This window comes from Anopheles aquasalis, chromosome 2 (assembly GCF_943734665.1).
Source record: "Anopheles aquasalis chromosome 2, idAnoAquaMG_Q_19, whole genome shotgun sequence".
NCBI lineage: Eukaryota > Metazoa > Arthropoda > Insecta > Diptera > Culicidae > Anopheles > Anopheles aquasalis.
In genome coordinates, this window is record NC_064877.1 from 26,470,625 (window position 1) to 26,488,771 (window position 18,147).

An 18,147-nucleotide genomic window follows, 5' to 3' on the forward strand; every position below is an offset into this window, starting at 1 on the left:
TCCTAATGCTGACAAATGAAAGTCAAATATTGCGATCACTTGAAAAAAGGAATCCCAGAGAAGAATGTAAAGGTAGGCATAATGCTGAGTGCAAGAAACCCCGGAACAGTGATCCGGAAGAAGATGTCCAAACGAACTCTAATCTGGAGAGGATTTACAGGAAGTATGACTCCGGGAGAAGCGGAGAAAAAAACTGTGACCAATTGAATTGATATTTTTTGAAAAGATGTGTTCACCCTGTTTGTGCCTTCTTGTTTGAGCTGGAAGGCCAGTAACAAGTAGGAAGCCCGAATGGACCGGAGCGATTGCGAATGGGCTGGGTCCTAGGGACTCAAACATGAGAACAGTACAAACACACTGAGGTTACGCGCATCTACGGAAGTGAATTCAATTGTCCAACGGATGAGAAAGGTCAATCACATAAAATCAGGACTCAACGGAGACATACAACTACAAACGGATGTTCAATCTTCGTCTACGAAGTCAACGAAGGAAAGAGGAAATGGACGAGCCGATGGTGATGGGTATTAAGGCGTTTAGGGTCAGGGGCCCCCCGCTGGTGGGCCGCTAGAGGTTTGGCGCAGGAAGGAAGTAAGGATAGGGCATGAATGGCTGGTGCCACCTTCCGTGTTTGTTTACCGTCCGTCTGAGGGCTATGTCGCTTAGGTAACCGGAAGGTATTGTCCGTCTCGGGAATTCGGTGTTACCAGCGCTTCTCCTACAATCTCCTAGGGTGGGCTCACCGGGGCTTGCAGTGACTAATCACTCACTGTGCCCTGGACGGGAGAGTAGCTACTATAATGGCATAATTTCTTATGACTGGTACCTCCTGGGGCTTGGCTTGGTTGTATTCGTAATGGATAATTAAAACATCAAATCCTTCGTACATTCGTTGCTTACCTTGCGTTAGTTTCTATGGGACTCTGCTTTCCTGATCCAGGCGGACATGTTAGGCAACCGAGAATCCGAGAAACCACCCGGGAAGAAAGTTGCAAACTCGATCGTCCTCCGTTTGTTGCTTTGGCAGGCAATCAGTTACACAATAGAGTTGTATCTTGTCCCGTGCAGAGACCCTTTCGAGGCGTCGTTTGTCGCGATAGTTGAGGCTGCCAGGGACGATGGGAAATAGAGAATCGCTTGTTCCAACTTTTCGGTGCCGGAGTGAAGGTGAAAGTAGAAATAAAGAAAGACATAATAGAGAGATGCTGATCGATATCGAGGAGAATTATTGCACCGTTCCATAGCTTCGGGAATTTCGGGATTCATTCGATTTTAGCACGGATGCTCAACTCTGCCCACACCCTATCCTTGGGGTAGATTCTCTTATTGGCTCATCAATCCCATGTTATGTTGTAATTTCGTACGATCGGTCCACCCTCGTCTATGTATGAGGTGAGCGAATCGTTGTGTCTCGAGATCCTCGAGAGGCTTTGTTCTGTACCAAAAAAAAAAAAGGTCATCAGTCTTACGTCCGTGGTAGGTCCTTTCTGCTAGAAAGGTAATCTTTTAATAGAATAGGTCAGCCAAGAAGCGATTCTGCGTCGATCTCGACACTCATTTCGATGATCTTTATCTGTTTCGATTAAGCATTGCGAGCGGGACACCTTGGTCTTTACATTCTGGTAGACGGGTCGACGCCAAGCGATCCAACCCCCAACGTGCAGCTTTCTATTTCTAACCTTACGATCACGCGTTCTTTTGAATACACGACGAGCCGTAGGTGATCTTCTCTCTTTTCTCTTTGTATGGAGAAAAATAAAACCTCGTCCCGTTAATTGCATCATTTGGTAATGGAATGGAATTGTCCGCGGTGTCCCCGAAACAACAATGTGTTACAATGGCGTTCTGCGTCACCCAAAATATGATTTTTATTGTACTCTCCCAATCGATTGTGTGAAACGTGACACCAAAGCCCATCGCGTCGGTTGGATGAGAGTGAGGCTGTTCAGGATTGTCAGAAAACACGCAATTCTTGTGGGTGTTGTCGAACACGCTCCATCCGATCACGATTACGTAGGTGGTCGATTAAGGAGAAATGTTTTCTTCTAATAGTTCGTGATTGTTCGCGGGGATGCTTCATTGGGCTTTTTGGTTTTATGACCAATTCGTTCGCATATCACCTGGCCTGGCCTGTCCTACGCTGGCGAAAGTAGAGCCATGCATCCTTGTCATGTCGATTGCAGGGCACCAAACACCTTTCAAACGCGTCGTGGACAAAAGAAGAAGCGTCGTGTTATCCTAGCTTGGGTGGAGCATCATCACACAATAGCCAGCGCACGTGCTTCGGGTGTTGATGTGGGTGGTTCCTCAGCTTTCCCTTTGGTCGCCCCGATTGTTTTGCTATTGATTTGTATGTTTTGCTGTGCTCCACACAATGTTCAATTGAATGCTGTTTGCTTTCTCCCATAGGACGCTTGTCGTAAGGTCAAAGGATAGCAAATGATGGCGTGTTACAACGCTTACCAACGGTTATATGCGAAATGCTATTCAATTGAGAAGCTTGGATTTTTTTTATGAGGACTGGTTTAAAGCGGTAAACTGGTTTTATCCATGCTATAAACTTACACCCTTAGTACACCTTATTGGAATTAGAGAAACATGCAATCGGATGTAGAGAAAAATCAAATACAATTCTTATTCACAACCGAAGTTACAAGAAAGCACTAACGTAGTTGTATTCAATAGTTTGTTATATTAAAAAAATGGTTTACATACGAAAAATCCACTTTACCTTCTGCATTATAGAGTTTCATGGAGCTGTCTAGATAAACTGAACTGAACTTCAACTTCATGAAATATTTACACAATCAAATGAACAAGCTCACAATAATTGAAAAACAGTCATTTTCGATCAAAATTACGCTTTTGGTTATTAGGAAAAGGAGAGCTATGGAGCAACGAAAGAAAAACCGAACGCAAAGTTGCAGCCTTTATCAGACGAAAAATCCTATTTCACAGAATAAATAAAAGCTTCTCGAAAATGACTTTGTGGTGGTTTAATATCCGAATGAATTTCCAGTATTTTTAAAGAAAAAAAATCTTTAATTTCTTCAAGTGATACATGCAAATCGACTTTTTACTTCGAGCAACGTCGAAGAAATGTTAAAAAGGATTGGTAATTTGATTTCGTTGAAGTTTTATTTTTGATTGAGATGAAACATTTTGGAACTTAATTTTACACCTAGTTTCTTTCGCTTCCATCATCCATGGGATATTTAAGTCAAACAAATCAATAAGATGATTTTTTTCGAACCATTAGAACAGACCGATGCCACTGGGGGAGTCAAATGTGGTCAGAGTAAATAACAAATCTCAATCATTACATCTCCGACATCCGTTTGATTCAATTATTCAACTTTATGCACTGTCACCATCGAATGCTATCCCACCCACCCCGGGGATGGTAGCATAATGGAAAATTGTGTGAACCTTCTTTCCATTTGGCCATTGCTTCCACAGTGTGGTATCGGTGATAGTTTATGAGTATCATTTTATCACTGAGTAACTGAGCAAAAAGAAAGAAAAAATACGGAAAATACGGAGACAACCAATAAATTTGACCGATATGAAAATAGCGAGGATGAGAGCGGTGGATAACACGATTAGAAAATCCCCACAATCGTAATATATCATCTCCGGACCGGCATGTGCCAGGGACGATTCGCGATTGAATATTTTACTCTGGCCACACGCTACAGGAGCAGTTACTCTTGTGACGACGAACCCCCGCCGAGGTGCCATGAACCTCCCGGACCCATTTGTTTGCCTTTCCACGCTTTGTTCCGCGCGTTCCACTTCGGTTCCACCCCTTGGCAGCGGCGAAAGTACGTACTTGCCTCCCGTGAGCCCCGTCAGCCAGGGGCAGTGGGCCCCCTTTTCAGTCGATTTCCCATTTTCACAACACATCACATCCAAACCTCCGTTCGTCCCCTTTTCATCTTTTTTTTTTTTGCTCCGCTCCTGCCGCAACCATGTGACCGGATGTGGTCAAAGGAGCCCCTCGATCACCCCGCGATGCTGAGAGGGCTAGTAAGTGCAACTGCCATTTTGAGTCGTGGCGCACAACCCGGGGCGCGCGAATCATGGCGATGTCCTGACCACAAAACAAACCCCTCCCGATGACGACAAACCGCACCACATCCCAAACGGGTGCTCCCTTGCATTCTGTCCCCTCGATCCAGTGCGTTCGCAGTGACGACATACGTGAAGTAACACATTCGCTTATTATTTATGAGATCGATCGCAAGGCAAAAGAACAAATCATGACAGAGAGAGAGAGAGAGAGCGAGCGGCATACACAGAGGTAGACCGGCAGAGTGAAAGATAACGAAATTAGGGAGAATGGAATAAAAGAATAATGGTTGGCTGGTTGGCCGATAAAGGCGACCCTTCAAACGACCAGATTACAAATGGCTTTATGGCCGGCGGTTTCGAAGGACGTCGAATGTTTGCGGCCGTACTGCCGCTGCCGTCGCCGCGCGCCAAATGTCGAGGGAAAATGGCGTGCGATGCCCGTGCCCGTTAATGCGCCCGTTTCCCGCCTAACCCTATTGAATCAATGCCCGAGCAGCAACGACGGGGACTGAAACGTGTCACCCAAGGGGGTAGCATCCCTTGTCACTTGGACGTTGCATTTGATGGAAAAACCTACACAGGACGGCATAGGACGGATGGCGTCATCTTCTCTGCCGACGGCACGGCACTGTCTCCCGGTTTCCCTCCTTAAACGATGGGACATGAGCGCACTGGGAGTCTCGGTTGTTCGCGATGCCTTCTTTCTTTTATCTTTTATGCATCGTATCTCCGTCCGTCGCTGTCACCCGGTTGGCACATTTTCCACTTAACAACGCACCAACCCAATCGACGGTTTTCTCTCGCTTTTCACCCTACGGCACCCTGGCACATTTTCATGGCTGTTTGGCCCGCGTGAACTGATTGGGCGTTTTTTGGATGCCCCCCTGGACGTAGTTTTAAAATCGCGAGGCAAATTAAATAAAGCGCACTTGCGAGCCTCGTTATGGCCCTCGGGGCTTTGAGCAACCGGTGCCCGTTAACAGACAATTTAACTTAAGCCCTCTCTCCCTTTTTTTTATCTACGCGATGCGCTGGGGGTTTGGGGTGTTCGCGTGACTGTTCTGATGCGGTACGGCGCGTCGCTCTCGCGCCATCGAAGCCATATTTGTCCGGAGCAGAAAGGATGATGATGATTTGAATGACAATGGCGGTGTACTGTTGTCATTCGGGTTTTAAGCGTAACGTAAAGTGTGCCAACATCAGCGAATGGTGTATTGTCGTGGAGAGGAAGTCCTCGATACTCGCGAAACAGTGCTAGTTAACTTCGCAAACCGTTGATCATGGTTTTAGTGGATGTTCTTGTTTTGGGAGATTTTTTTAAATGCCTTATTTATGTCATATGCGAGAATTTTGAATTTCTTTGTTGTTATAAGCCATGTCCTAGTTTTAATTTTGTGTATTTTTAACTAAACCAAACGGTATCGGTAACAGAAAATATTATTTACACCCGGGTGTGTTTTATTCAATTAAATGTGAGAAAAGCCACCGATTACCAGCCTCGCCGTTACTGAAATAAATCTTATTTATATAAGCTCAACAAAGAAGCTGTTTCTAACAGTTGATTAACAAATGACAATGGTTTGGCTCAAACCATTATCAAAAACCAAATGCACAACCCTTTCGATATGTTAACAACCTTATCAGGTCGTTTAAAAGTTATTTGATGAATGAATGACGTGAAATACGTTGATCGTATCGCTCTTCTGCCCGTTCTCACCTTCTCGGTACTGGATATTTTTTATACAAAATCCAAAAAACATTAAAAACAATGGAGGACATTAAACTACAATTTGTGAAAATGCACATGTATGATTGGCGCCAACTTCGCGATAGAAAGCAAGAGCTAAAGACGTGAGACAAATGAAAGATATAGAATTGACCATGTTCAGAATTCCACATAATGTTCTATGGCTCAATTATCACCCGATATCAGTTCTATGCAGCACGATAATCAAGCCAAATTGTACCGACTAAAGCATCTCTAATTACACAAAGAAAACTTAGAACAGTCCCATGAAATGCGACACAATAAATCACCAACCAACATATTCCATCCCTCCTCGCTCCCATGCTCTCCCCCACACGGCGCGTATCGGCTTATCCTTCGATCGATCGATGAAGAACCATAATTGGATAAGTGAAGCAGCCAGAAAGTGAAGGTAAAAAAAAGGCGACCAAACGTTTATCTTCTTTCGGTCAGTGAATTGTGAAAGACGCTGAGAAAAAAACAGTTCCCAGACTTTCACCCACGGGCCCAGTTGCGCAATCCACCCCAGCGTCGGTGTATGGATCCTTCCCGTATGAATGAAACCGCAAACCTCCATCAATTGACCAATTTTGTCAATCGAAATCAGTTTCTTCGGGGAATACCTCCGTGGCCTACATATTGCTCTACCTGAACCAAGAGATGTTGGAAAGAAGAGTCTGCTCGATTCCGTATCACTTGTTCATCTAGATTTTTTATGCTTTTCCTTTACAACGAAAAATAAAGAAACAGCGAAGAAGGGACTGGTTGCATCGATTCAAAATGATAATCAGTTCACCGAGGGTCCTTTCGATCGATAGATCGACCGGGAGACCAGGGACTCTTGCCTCATTTCGCACGATCTCGAGGGGCAAGTGCATGAAGCGAGCGCTTCGCACGGGCCAGTCAGCCAGCCAGCCACCCACACGGTCCAGCGATTGTCTAGACCCACTGACGACAGACTGTCTGGGACCGACAGCAGTTCTTCTTCCATTCACTGTTTCGTCTTCGGACCTCACTTCGAATGCCTTTTTCTGCCTCCTTCTCTCTCTTCTGTCCATTCTCGGCCTCGGCTGCGCCCATTACCCATTCATTCATAACTTCTTGGACACTGGCCACAACATTGGGAGTCCACAAGCACAAGTAGAACAAGTTGCGTTCCCATTTTTTCTCCTCTTTTGCTGGACTATTTTTTTGTGCCTTCGCTCACCATTTCTTCGTCCCTGTTCGACCACAACGAAAGAGGCAGAGTGCTGTGTGCCACGGAGAAACGGAGGACTCCCTACCTTTGCTGGAGTACAAATTTGTCCTTTCACTCTCGTCCACTTCAAGCCGAGAAGGGAGTCCAAAAAGGGAAGGAATGTGCCGGGCGATTCTCATAAGTAACAGAATTAATGGCCATAAATAAAAGCCAACATTTACGGGAGTCCTGCAGATTAGCTCGGTGACAGGACGTGGAGGGGAGGTGTAGAGGCTGCTGGTACACTGCAGGAGAGACCGGGACACTCGGGCAAAAAGAACGAGTCGATAGTGCGTCCACGATAGTCTCTCGATGGGAATCCTGCTGATGATCCCGGTTAACCAACAACAGCTCTCTCTATCTCTCCGTGGTTGTCCCTGGCCCAAAGCCCACAAAGTCAACGTATTTCATTCATTCTCCGCCCGGTGGACGAACTGACGCCGGTCGAGTGCAGCTTCACATTTTCCCACCTCCGCGAGAATCCTGGAAAAATGGTCAAGCGACAAAAAGGACAAAAAAAAAGGAGAGACCGAGAAGGAGAGCGAGGAAAACAACGAGAACTGGAAAATCATATAATAGGATTCAGAATGATAATAAAAAGGCGTGCAAGATCCGTTTCTTTTATCTGCGGCTCCGGTGGGATGCGGGGCATCTCGGTAGGTACGCACCAACGCAGCTCTCGCCGGGGGAATTAGCCATCCCTGCGGAGGGCGAGCCCTTTTTCGACAGGCATCTCGATTGATTAGCTCACATTCGGTGTGGCAGGAATGAGGATGAAGCATATTCTTCGTCTTCTCTCTTCTATCCCCCCTGGGCTACACAAAGGACATATCGACAGGTCCTGCTGGGCTCCAGGAGCTTTGGTGCGGTGGGAGCAATGATGATCACTTTACGACATCTTTCACGGTGCCACAGGTAGATCCGAGGTTATACGGCGACAGCGTCAAGATGTCTGGCGAACTCGGTTCGGTCCTATGGACCAGAGAAGAAGAATGTTGTCGCAATTGGTCACACCAACCGGTTGGCAGGACAGCTTCGGTCCAGCAGCGTCAGCGAAAGTCGTAAAATGGACAAACGAGAGGTCCAGGGGGTCCGGCCGTTTTGAGGATCACTTTCGCAAACACCTCTTCCTCCTTTTTTGCGAGAAATTGAGATCTCATCGGATGCTAATGGGTCGAGGGTACCGTACTCGTGCGTACCGGGACCAAATGCGGTGCGGCCTAAACAAGACATTGCGATTTGACTCACTAATTTTCCGCAACCTTTTTATGATGATGTTGCGCCGGTGGGCAGCAATTGTGGAAAATCGACACAAAGCCCTTGTTCGAATGGTATTGAGGAGCATAATTTCGGTTTATTGACGTTAGGTTGTATCCGATTCATTAAGGGTTCAGGTATTTAATTGTTTTGATGCATTTATTACTAACATTTTTCCTTAAATGCTGATCCTTTCAAGAGTATTGTGTAAAAGCATTTGGTTCAATCGAAGTAAAACTAACAAAGAAATAAATTTTTGAAAAACCGCGCCTCTTGCAGATTCAATGCATCGCCCACTACTCGCTACGAAACGTGCGTCAACGTTTCCCATAACCAACGCTTTCAAATTCGGTGCCCATCGCTGTGTAAATACTACTGAACCGATCAATTTGAAATTTTGAACACATAATCTGTATACATTTTTCCAGGTAGTCGCGTCGAGATTTCATGAAAATTGTTAATACTTTTTTTTAAACAAATCTTTAAAAATCGTGTTTTTAGGCAAAATGACAAAAAGTATCACTATTTCAACTTGAAAAATCTGCCAAAAATGGAGAAATCGGAAATTCATCAAAAACTCAACGGAACTACCTGAATAAACTTATAATCTATCAAGATAATATTGATTTGTATTTTTCGGATGACCCATTACGCGGCTACGATGGGTAACGTTTTTGATGCGAATCAAAAGACTTGCCCGATAAGCGACGAACTCGGTTTCATCATTGATCAATCCGTCACCATCAAAGTGTGATCACTTTTTCATCCCGACGAGGCACCTAAATAAACTTATAATATAAGAAAAAACAAGCTAATTTTTATATCTCAGTTGACCCATCACTCGGCTACGAGAAAGTTCCTTATGGAAGAAACGCCTTCGTAAATATGATACCATGGATGAAGTTTTCAATAAATCTTCTTCAAAATTGAAGCAACTATTTTTGAAAAGTTGCCATTCTTCAAAAGTAAGATGCCATTCTTTTGAAACAAAAGTCGAATAGTTTTTTCACAAAAAATTAGAAATAACCTTAGAATAACGACATTAATATCGACGGCACTCAGTGATGTTTGATCAACGTTTAACTTGACGTTAATTCATAGACAATTTCCTTAAAATATTTCCTCCAGCCCACGAACGATCACTTACATGTTTTTAGTTATTTCTGTGCCCCGATGTTTACCACAAGAAGTTATCAATTCACAAAACAACTGTCAGTATTGGAATTAATCATTGAATTTTCGTCAAAACGACAACGACGACGGCACTAATAGAATCGAAACGTGAACATTTGCAAATGCTTTTGTTAGAAATATATTTTCCATCCATCTTTCGATAAACATTTCATAAAACTTTCCTTATCCTAATGCGTATTTTACAAAATTGTTCCCACCAAAACCCAGGGAACCTTAACCAAAATGTACACACTCTCTTACTCTCTTCTTCTTATCACGGTTCTACTATCATCGGGGGCTCAAAATCACTGGCAGCATCACAGGTACGCGGTGAACGGGGCGCGTCTAGTAGCCAAAGACGTGGGTCGCGTACATGGGCATCAGCATGGCAGCGGCCGCCGCTGCAGCCGCCGCCGATGCCGGCATCAATCCGTACGTGTACCGCTCCTGGGGCATGTGCGTCTTCGAGTGTTTCTTCAGATGATCCCGGCGGCCAAACTTCTTACCGCACGTCTGGCAAGCGTACGGCCGAATGCCACTGTGGATGCGCTTGTGGCGTGTCAGTTCCTCGTTGCGTGTAAACGTCTTCCCACAGCTTGACTCATCACACTTGAACGGCCGTTCGCCTGTGGAAAATGGAAGGACACCAACGTTAGAATGAACAGGCGATCACGATACCGGTGGGGCTCTCTATTCGCTCGCTTTAACTTACCGGTATGGATTCGAATGTGTCCCTTCAGCTGGCCATTGTTGGAGAACGCGACATCACAGTGCGGACACTTGAACTTCTTTGGTCGCTGCTTCCGGCTGGCCAACAGTTTCGCCTTCGCATCCTCACTCAGCACCCGCAGATACTCCTGTTCCATCTGATCGTACGTAAAAGCGAGCGGATCGATCGTTGGACAACCGTTCGGTCCAACGATTGCCGCCGGATGCGCGGCCAGTAGTTCCGGATGGTTCTGTCGAGCCCCGGGATGCTCTGCGAGCTGCTGTTGATGCTGCTGGTAGCAGTACTGATAGTACGCGGCCACATCTGCCGACGGGTAGTGCATCAGGCTGGGATCGAGAAGGAGCGCTCCCGGTAGCGCATCCACTCCACTCCCGGATTTGGCCGGACTCAAGGCGTAATCTGATCCGATCGGTTCTGATTTGATCGTTTGCTCACTGTCACTATCACTGGCACAGGACGATCCACTGTCCGAGCCATTGCGCTCGTCCAGACGCTCCCGGAATGCTTCCTCGATACGATCGCGCACGCTCCCCTGTGACTCCTTGCCGTCCCAAGGACGAAATAGACGAGAGTACGTCTGCGGTGGTGTAACCGTTTTGGTGGACATTTTTCGTTCGGCACACGTTCTTCTTTACTACACACGAAACACACCACGGAACGCAGCACACGGAGGTCGAAGTGGTCGAAGTGGTTGTTTACACTTGGCACGCTCGGTGCAGACTGACGGTGTCCTGGCAGGACGATCGACATATTTAACCGAAAATCCTGCGTGCAGTGAGCGAGAGGGTGCGAGCGAGAAAGGGAAACACTTCGACCGGGGGACTCCCGGGCATGGAAGGGCGATTGCCTCTGGCCTCTGAGATCCTTTTCCTTCCCCTTCCCGGTCCCTTTTTTCCTCGAAGCAAACCAGACAGAGTGTCTGGTCGACTGTCAGGACATCGGGATTGGTGCGAGGAGGCGAGGACGCACCCTGTCAGCTTCAGGGGCCCATTGCGCCCAAGCCAACCAAACAGAACAGGGGTGCGAAAAGAGGGCCGCATTTCATACAATGTCTCCCTTCGCAATCGTCCCTTCCGGGCCCCTGGTCTCCTTTCGATCATCTTCTCTCCTCCCATTTATTTCCTCGATTTTTCTTCCCCACTTTTCGGCTTTTCGTCCACTCGAGATTGCTTTCCCTCTTGCTTACGCTCTCTCTCTCTCTATAGCGGCTGTGTTCGTGTAAGTGTTGCATAAATGTGGCAAAAATCCTCGACGCACGACACGAGCTAAACCTCCATTCTCCCCGGCTTATCGACGTAATCCGACCCTTTAGCAAATCGGAAACAATACGACGCCACGCCACACCGCGGAATAGAATCAATTTGTGGCATCCCTACCACACGCCTGCCGGACGCCATTTCGCTCTTTCAATTTGCTTCCTGGCTGCACCACTGCCAAGAGGGGTTTCCAGCAGTTATCACGCTCCCTGGAGAGTAGAGGACGAAGTGAGTGTCCTTCACGCCAGTGGCGGTGCTCCAGATTAGAATTGATGGATCGCAATTTAAAGGAACCGCGCTGTGACACCGATTCTGACTGGCAGGCTTGGGCTAATGTTGACCGATCGAGCACACGTTGCTGGCCTCGTCACCTGGCTCGAGTGGTTCTTTGAGTCTACGGTATTGTTGTCCTGGAGCGGTCGTATGCCAACAATGATCGAGCGATCGAACGGGCCTTGGTCGCTGATCGGCTCCTTCTGCTGGCTATTCGAAATTTATTAGTGGTTTTATTGCATTATCCCCGTCCCCCGGAACGGTGGTTGATCCTTGGGATTTCCATTGTCACGCAAGGATCACGCAAACGCACGCCGAAGAGGGGTGCATTCCATTGCCATCGGTTTGGTGGCCCTTTTGCTGATGCTGCAAAATGTGTTTTTTCCGAAAAAAAATTCCTCGAAAACTAAAAAAAAATGGATCACCACTAGGACAGCCCTGGCATCGGTAATAGGTGACAGTAACGGGGACGTACGAATCCTCCCGAACAACCCGAATCCCGACGTCATATTGTCTGCCGCTCTGGTTGCCTAGCGTTCGTCCTTTTTTTTTCCTTCGTTTTTTTTGGCGCACCGTTGCACAAGCGCAAGATCGCAGATTCCTCGTATTGCTCGATCGAGCATTGCCTCGTTTTTTTTTTTTTGGTCACTCTCCGCCTGACATTGCGGACGCACACAAAGGACCGACCGCACTTCAAACGAGCATCGAATGATCGATAGATCGAGGGCGACCGCAGACCGTGTCGGCTGCGATTGCAATTGTGCGAAGCTTGTCAGGCGGGATGGTTCAGAAGAGTGATTGCGGTGATATAAAGATTGTTGAGCAAATCTGTCTTCCTTTTCTTTTTGTCGTTTTTGACCGCAACTGTGCATTGCGCGTGGTAGAAAATCTGTTCCCGGGGTAGCAGAATCTGACCATAAAATAATGATTTACAATGAATTGTGCCAGGTATTCAGCTTTTGCTAGGCATTCTTTTATAACGTTGGGAAAATCGGTTGTTCATTTGCATGGAATTCGGCGTGTTATTGCCTTGTTTTTTGTATCACGAGATTTGCGTTTCACGGAACATCACAATCACTTCAACACTGGTTTATTGTCCCTATTCTTCCGTTGGGATGTCGTGATGATTTCTAATGTCCTTGAGATGCACTTTTGTGAGGACTGTTTTTTCTTCTTTTTTTACAGAATAATCAACACTGAATATATTCATACATCAAGCAATCTAATGCAAGAATATACGTTCTATATTGCAGAAAATATTTCGTTTGTATCTAGACTTATAATTGAATTCTTCAGTTGATTGAAAATGACTTCAAGTAGATGTTTAGTATTTTAATCAATCACATCACTATCAAACTAAACCACGCGGTCGCTTTGTTAAGTTTACAAACACTTTATCGAAAGGTTTCAATCCTCAATAAGCGATAGCAGAAATAACTTATCATTGAAGCTCGAAATAGGACCATACATTTGGTTTAATGCCAAGCAATTAACAAAACTAGAAAAGTAAACTCTAAAGTTGTCATCTTATAGGAGTTTGTTTTATAATATTAATTTCAAAGTTCCTTAACTAATTCACTGAATAAGTCTCACATCTATGCCATTAGTGCAAGTAGCATCTGCTGGATTACAAAAGGGATATTAGGCGTAAGAAGTGATTAGACTTTCAAAATTGCATTTCTCCTGAAAAAGAATATCAAATCATCATTAAACATTCCGGTTTACAGTGAACATGATGTTACAAATGAGGAAATTTATTCTGATTATTACAAAAATAGTGAAGATGCTTGTTAGCTAAAGATAAGCCGAAATAGTCGTCATAAAATTATCAATTACAAATGTTACCTTTTATCGAGGGCCTATGCCTTAGCGATAATAGTTGCATCTGATAAACCCTGGCTGCATTCGTTAGCCCTTCCTCAACACATCGGCATCCTCGTACACAATGACCCATCACCGAGTTTTCCCGATCCGATGAAATGCTACCTTTGAATGTGTCTTTGAAACGTGTGCCGCTAGTAGTAAGTATGATGGCGCGATCCTCCCGAATGCTAGCACCTTTCCCTTTTTGATGCCGCATCCATCCACGCGTGCACACACGCGAGCACGGACGCGCACGAGACAAACGGGCGTTTTTTATGTTTCCACCACGGGCCACCAAACAGCCGTCCAGATCGCGGCGGAACAACAGAAAGCCGACCGCCGACCGAAGCGACCAAAAACATAAATAATGTGTCACACTTTGTCAATGGACAGCGATGGAGGTCGCGCGGCGCGCGGGTGCTCAAGGACCAAGGACCAAGGGGTTGGTTGATCGGCGATCAACACCTTGACTAGGGCGAGGCTAGGCGAAGGTCCTTGAAGACGATCGGTTCCATTGTCCGTGCGGTTGGATCGTCGCGGTCGCATCCTGCGGTAGCGACAGTTGCGGAGGATCGTTGGCTACAGTTTCCTGGTTCCAGGAACCGCTTCTAGCATTAATCATCTCTCGCGCTCGCCCTGGACGGACTGAATCGAACAAAAGTCAATAAGTGGCGGGTGCCATTCCAGGGCCGGGTGTCCTTTAGCGCGGCATCGATACTGCCTGTGGGTTTTTGAACAGTGGTCAATGGATTAATAAGGAGGCCAATGGAAATGCTGACTGACCCTCGGCCAGCACAGTGGCTGATCTTGGTCCCATCCACCGAAACGAACCCACCGAATGATGTCCCGTCTCAAACCGAAGCAACATCTTCAGCTGCAACTCTAGAACATGCCGCTTTTTGGAGGAGTTTTATTGACGAACGGTAATCGACACGCTAGCTATCGTGCGGAAATTGAAATCCACGGCCAGGCCGTCCCAGGGTGAATCGGCATCCCTCCCTCGGACAGCGTGTTGGATATCGAACGGATGTTCCGTTTTGCTACGAGGGGTGACGGAAGAACAGCAATGGTGGCGCATCATCAGCAAAATGGCGGAACTGTGGCTTTGCGATTGCAAAGGGGTCGAGTGGACTGTATTGCGAGGATGTTATATGGTAGGGGGATTACCGGGAAGAGATTTGTTTGTAGCATGTAGCATAGCATGCTTAACTAATAAATGTTACTACGAACAGTAAAGTGATGATATCAACACACCCAAATTAGTTTAGAAAAACACAATAGTTTTTTTAAATATCTTTCTTTTATTTTTATTGCTTACCAATTTATAATTTACCGAACTAAGATGCTATGAGGAATTTAAATGTAATTGACCAAAGAAAAGGAGTCGCTCTCTGTATTAAATGATTTTTTTCATTGAATACACTTTAACCATTTATAACATAGTAAAATAGAACGCTCCTACACTTTGTCTGTTTAAAGAAGAATTATCTCTTGCGCTGCTCCTATTCGGTCTATTATCGCCCAGCAGTTACTACAAAAATACTAAAAGTACAAAGTTCAGAAGAAGTTTCTCAAAAATATTTTCAATCTATGAAAATCTTCCATTTGAATAAGCCACGAATAAATTACAGAGTCAATATCTTCACGAAATTCAGCTGTACGCATTTGTTCGCGATCCGTATAAATTAATAGTTTTAGTTTCCCTAAAACTACCCTAAATTTGTACAGTTAGTGAAAAGCATGATTATGCTATGTTGCTTGGCAATCGTTTTGATATTTTTTTTAACACAAGTAGGAAGATAAAAAGGATGCCAAATAAACAAACTATTACTATTATTATTAATAACAATCCATTTTTTTAAAGTTTAGTAGAGAAGATATGATTCAGATAATGTTAAATGTATGTTTTCTTCTATAGGAATACTGATACTGATTCTTCAGAGAATACTGATTCTTCTATTAATGACACTGAAACCAAATGCAGCGTTCATACCTTTTTTAAACAACAGTTTATTTTTTTGCCTCTTGAAACTACACCAGAACAAATAGTGAAGTGAAAAATAAGTGCCATTATTTATGTTCATGTTCATGTAAATAGGACAACGCACCTATGCTCCATATAAGCGAACAAAATTGATTTTCTTTGATTGTGTTGCATAGAACGAAACTGGAAATACAATTGATGCTCTGGCAACAATCTTGTAAGAAGAATGGCACAGAAATGAACTGGATCTGTACTTAAACTCTTATTTACTGAACGTGAAATCATCTGTTGAATACCTCACAGGCTGCACACAATCATTCGTAATCAGCCATTGCTATGTGGTTTGCCATGCACTTACCCAAACGTTCCGATATTCACAAAAAGAAGTCGCACATCGAATGCATTGCACAGACCTTGGCACGAGTCGCCTGGCCTTACCGTCACCGGCTGCTGGTCGCCATCAACCCAAATCTGTCGATCGCTTGTGACATGCGTTAATTGATCTCATCAGCATGAGCTTTTGTGGTCCTCCAACGATTCACGGCGAAACCGAAACCGAACCGAAGCACCCAACCACGAGTGGCACGAGCAAAAGGGAGCCTAATTGAAACAAATATTAGCATAATTCCTTTCAAAACTTTTCCAATTCAGTGCCACTGAAGCCGATGACCCGAGGCGTCCAGGACGGGTGTTCATTTCACTGCCACCCAAACAGAGACGCATCGCCGATCGATCGCCGGCTTATGGCGGTTTTGTTTGGTTTGCGAAAAAGGGATAATCCTATTTCGGATCATTTCACCGACGATACCGCCCCGGTGTGGCCGGCAGGATGGTCCCGGGACAGACGGTGCCTCACGAGACAAGGTGTGAAATGGTTTCCCACTTCACGGCCCGAGCTCCGAGCCTTGGCGACACGTTGCACTTTTCCAATCGGTTGAAGGACAATCCGGATCAACGACCAACCGGTCACCTCGTTTTCAAATCCGCCAGCTTTAAGGACACAAGCACACACAGCCCCTGGCTGAATGAATGAACCGTTTTTGCCTTCGTGGCATTTTCAGACAAACGCCCGCGTTCCGTTCCGGTGCTTCGGGAAGGTAACGTCAAAAAGTCGGTCAAGAAGCACTGGGTGGGTGGTGTTGGCTGGATTAACGGAAGGGCAATCTCATGTTAATTAACTCCCAAACCAAGATCCCGGTCGGGTACGGTCCATTAGCTTCGGTTCGTTCACCAAAGGTCCTTCATTGAAGAAAAAAAAAATGGAAAATTCTCAAAAACCCTCGAGCACCATCATCCGTAACCGTGGCCAATGCGTAGCTAATAGCTTCCCGGGTCCCCCGGGGGAAAGACAGCTTAATTCCTTTGCGATTGAATCCGGAGCGATGTCGCATGGCCTGGGCAAAACAAACGGAAACCTAAATGCCTTAATATGTCCTCGAACCTGGAACCGAACGGTTTAGGCCATCGGTCGTGACGCGTCCACGATGCGTCCTTTTCTTATTCCAAACCCAAGGAATCCTTGAAGTGTCGCTCCGGAGACACTGACAATAAACGTGATGAGAGGCGAGAGATGATAAAGATTAAAATCGACCAAGAAGTCCACGACCGATCGATTTGCCGTCGGTACTGTACCGATCGCCTGGCCAAGGATCAAGGGGTCTGTTTCAACTCTTGGGTGATGCAGTACGGCGTGGTCGACCACGCAACACGAGGCAACAATAGCGTAGCGCAATGGCGGATGATAAAGGAGAATGCGAGAGCATGGAGCCCTATTGGAAGCTTCAGGAAACGCAGGAATTGCATCTGCAATTCCCTGTTGCTTCCAGTATTGTCTGTGTGAGAGGGGAGGAGGGCAAGAGAGGAAGGTTAGTTACGATGCGAACGATTCAAAACCACAGCCACAAGAAGTGATACCGTTTCTACGGACATCAGGCTCGGGGGCCAGCTTCAGACAGTAAGAAAGGACATCAGCGTCAGACTGTCTGGCATAAGGAATCAATCTTGACGCTTACCTATTTGCTCTGCAGCACTGCAAGGTTGCGTCTGGAAGGAAGGTTTGAAGAAAAAAGGACCAACTGGTGGCTTCTGGTGGGTTTTCCGAATGCTGTGCACAACGGAACCCGTAAAGGCCTATAAATACCCCGTAGGAATTGCTCCGACCAACAACAAGACACCACAATCCAGGCAAATACACCGGAGTGTTTTCTTTCTCTCCATCTTTCTGTGATGAAATCAACAGAGGTAGCTTTCGAGTGGTTGCGAAGTGAAAATTGCACAAACAAATACCGTCGCTCTGGCGCCCGGTTCCGGGCATCCGTGCCACTTATTCGTTCATCCTGCATCCGGTATGGCTAATGGGAGCAATCAAAAAAGTGAGAAGAGGAGAGATAGTTAGTGGAAGCCGCCCGCGCGCCCGTTATGCTTGTTCAGCAGATTGTTGAAGATAACACCTTGTTAAATGGATTGCAGCACCATAGTAGATGCAGCCATTAGTAGGAAACCACCACGGGACAAGACACTGTCCATGGTTATGCGATTGCTTTTCTTTCATTC

At 45.8% G+C, this 18,147-nt stretch overlaps 1 protein-coding gene across 1 annotated transcript; it reads right to left on the bottom strand.

The window, feature by feature from the left end:
• Positions 1 to 9,833: 9,833 nt before the first annotated feature.
• On the bottom strand, positions 9,834 to 10,825 carry LOC126572229 (zinc finger protein 358). The gene is made up of 2 exons (XM_050231372.1): positions 10,201 to 10,825; positions 9,834 to 10,114 (listed from the first exon to the last, which is right to left on the bottom strand). Exons 1-2 carry the CDS (start codon positions 10,823 to 10,825, stop codon positions 9,834 to 9,836), a joined length of 906 nt encoding a protein of 301 aa, XP_050087329.1.
• Positions 10,826 to 18,147: the final 7,322 nt, after the last annotated feature.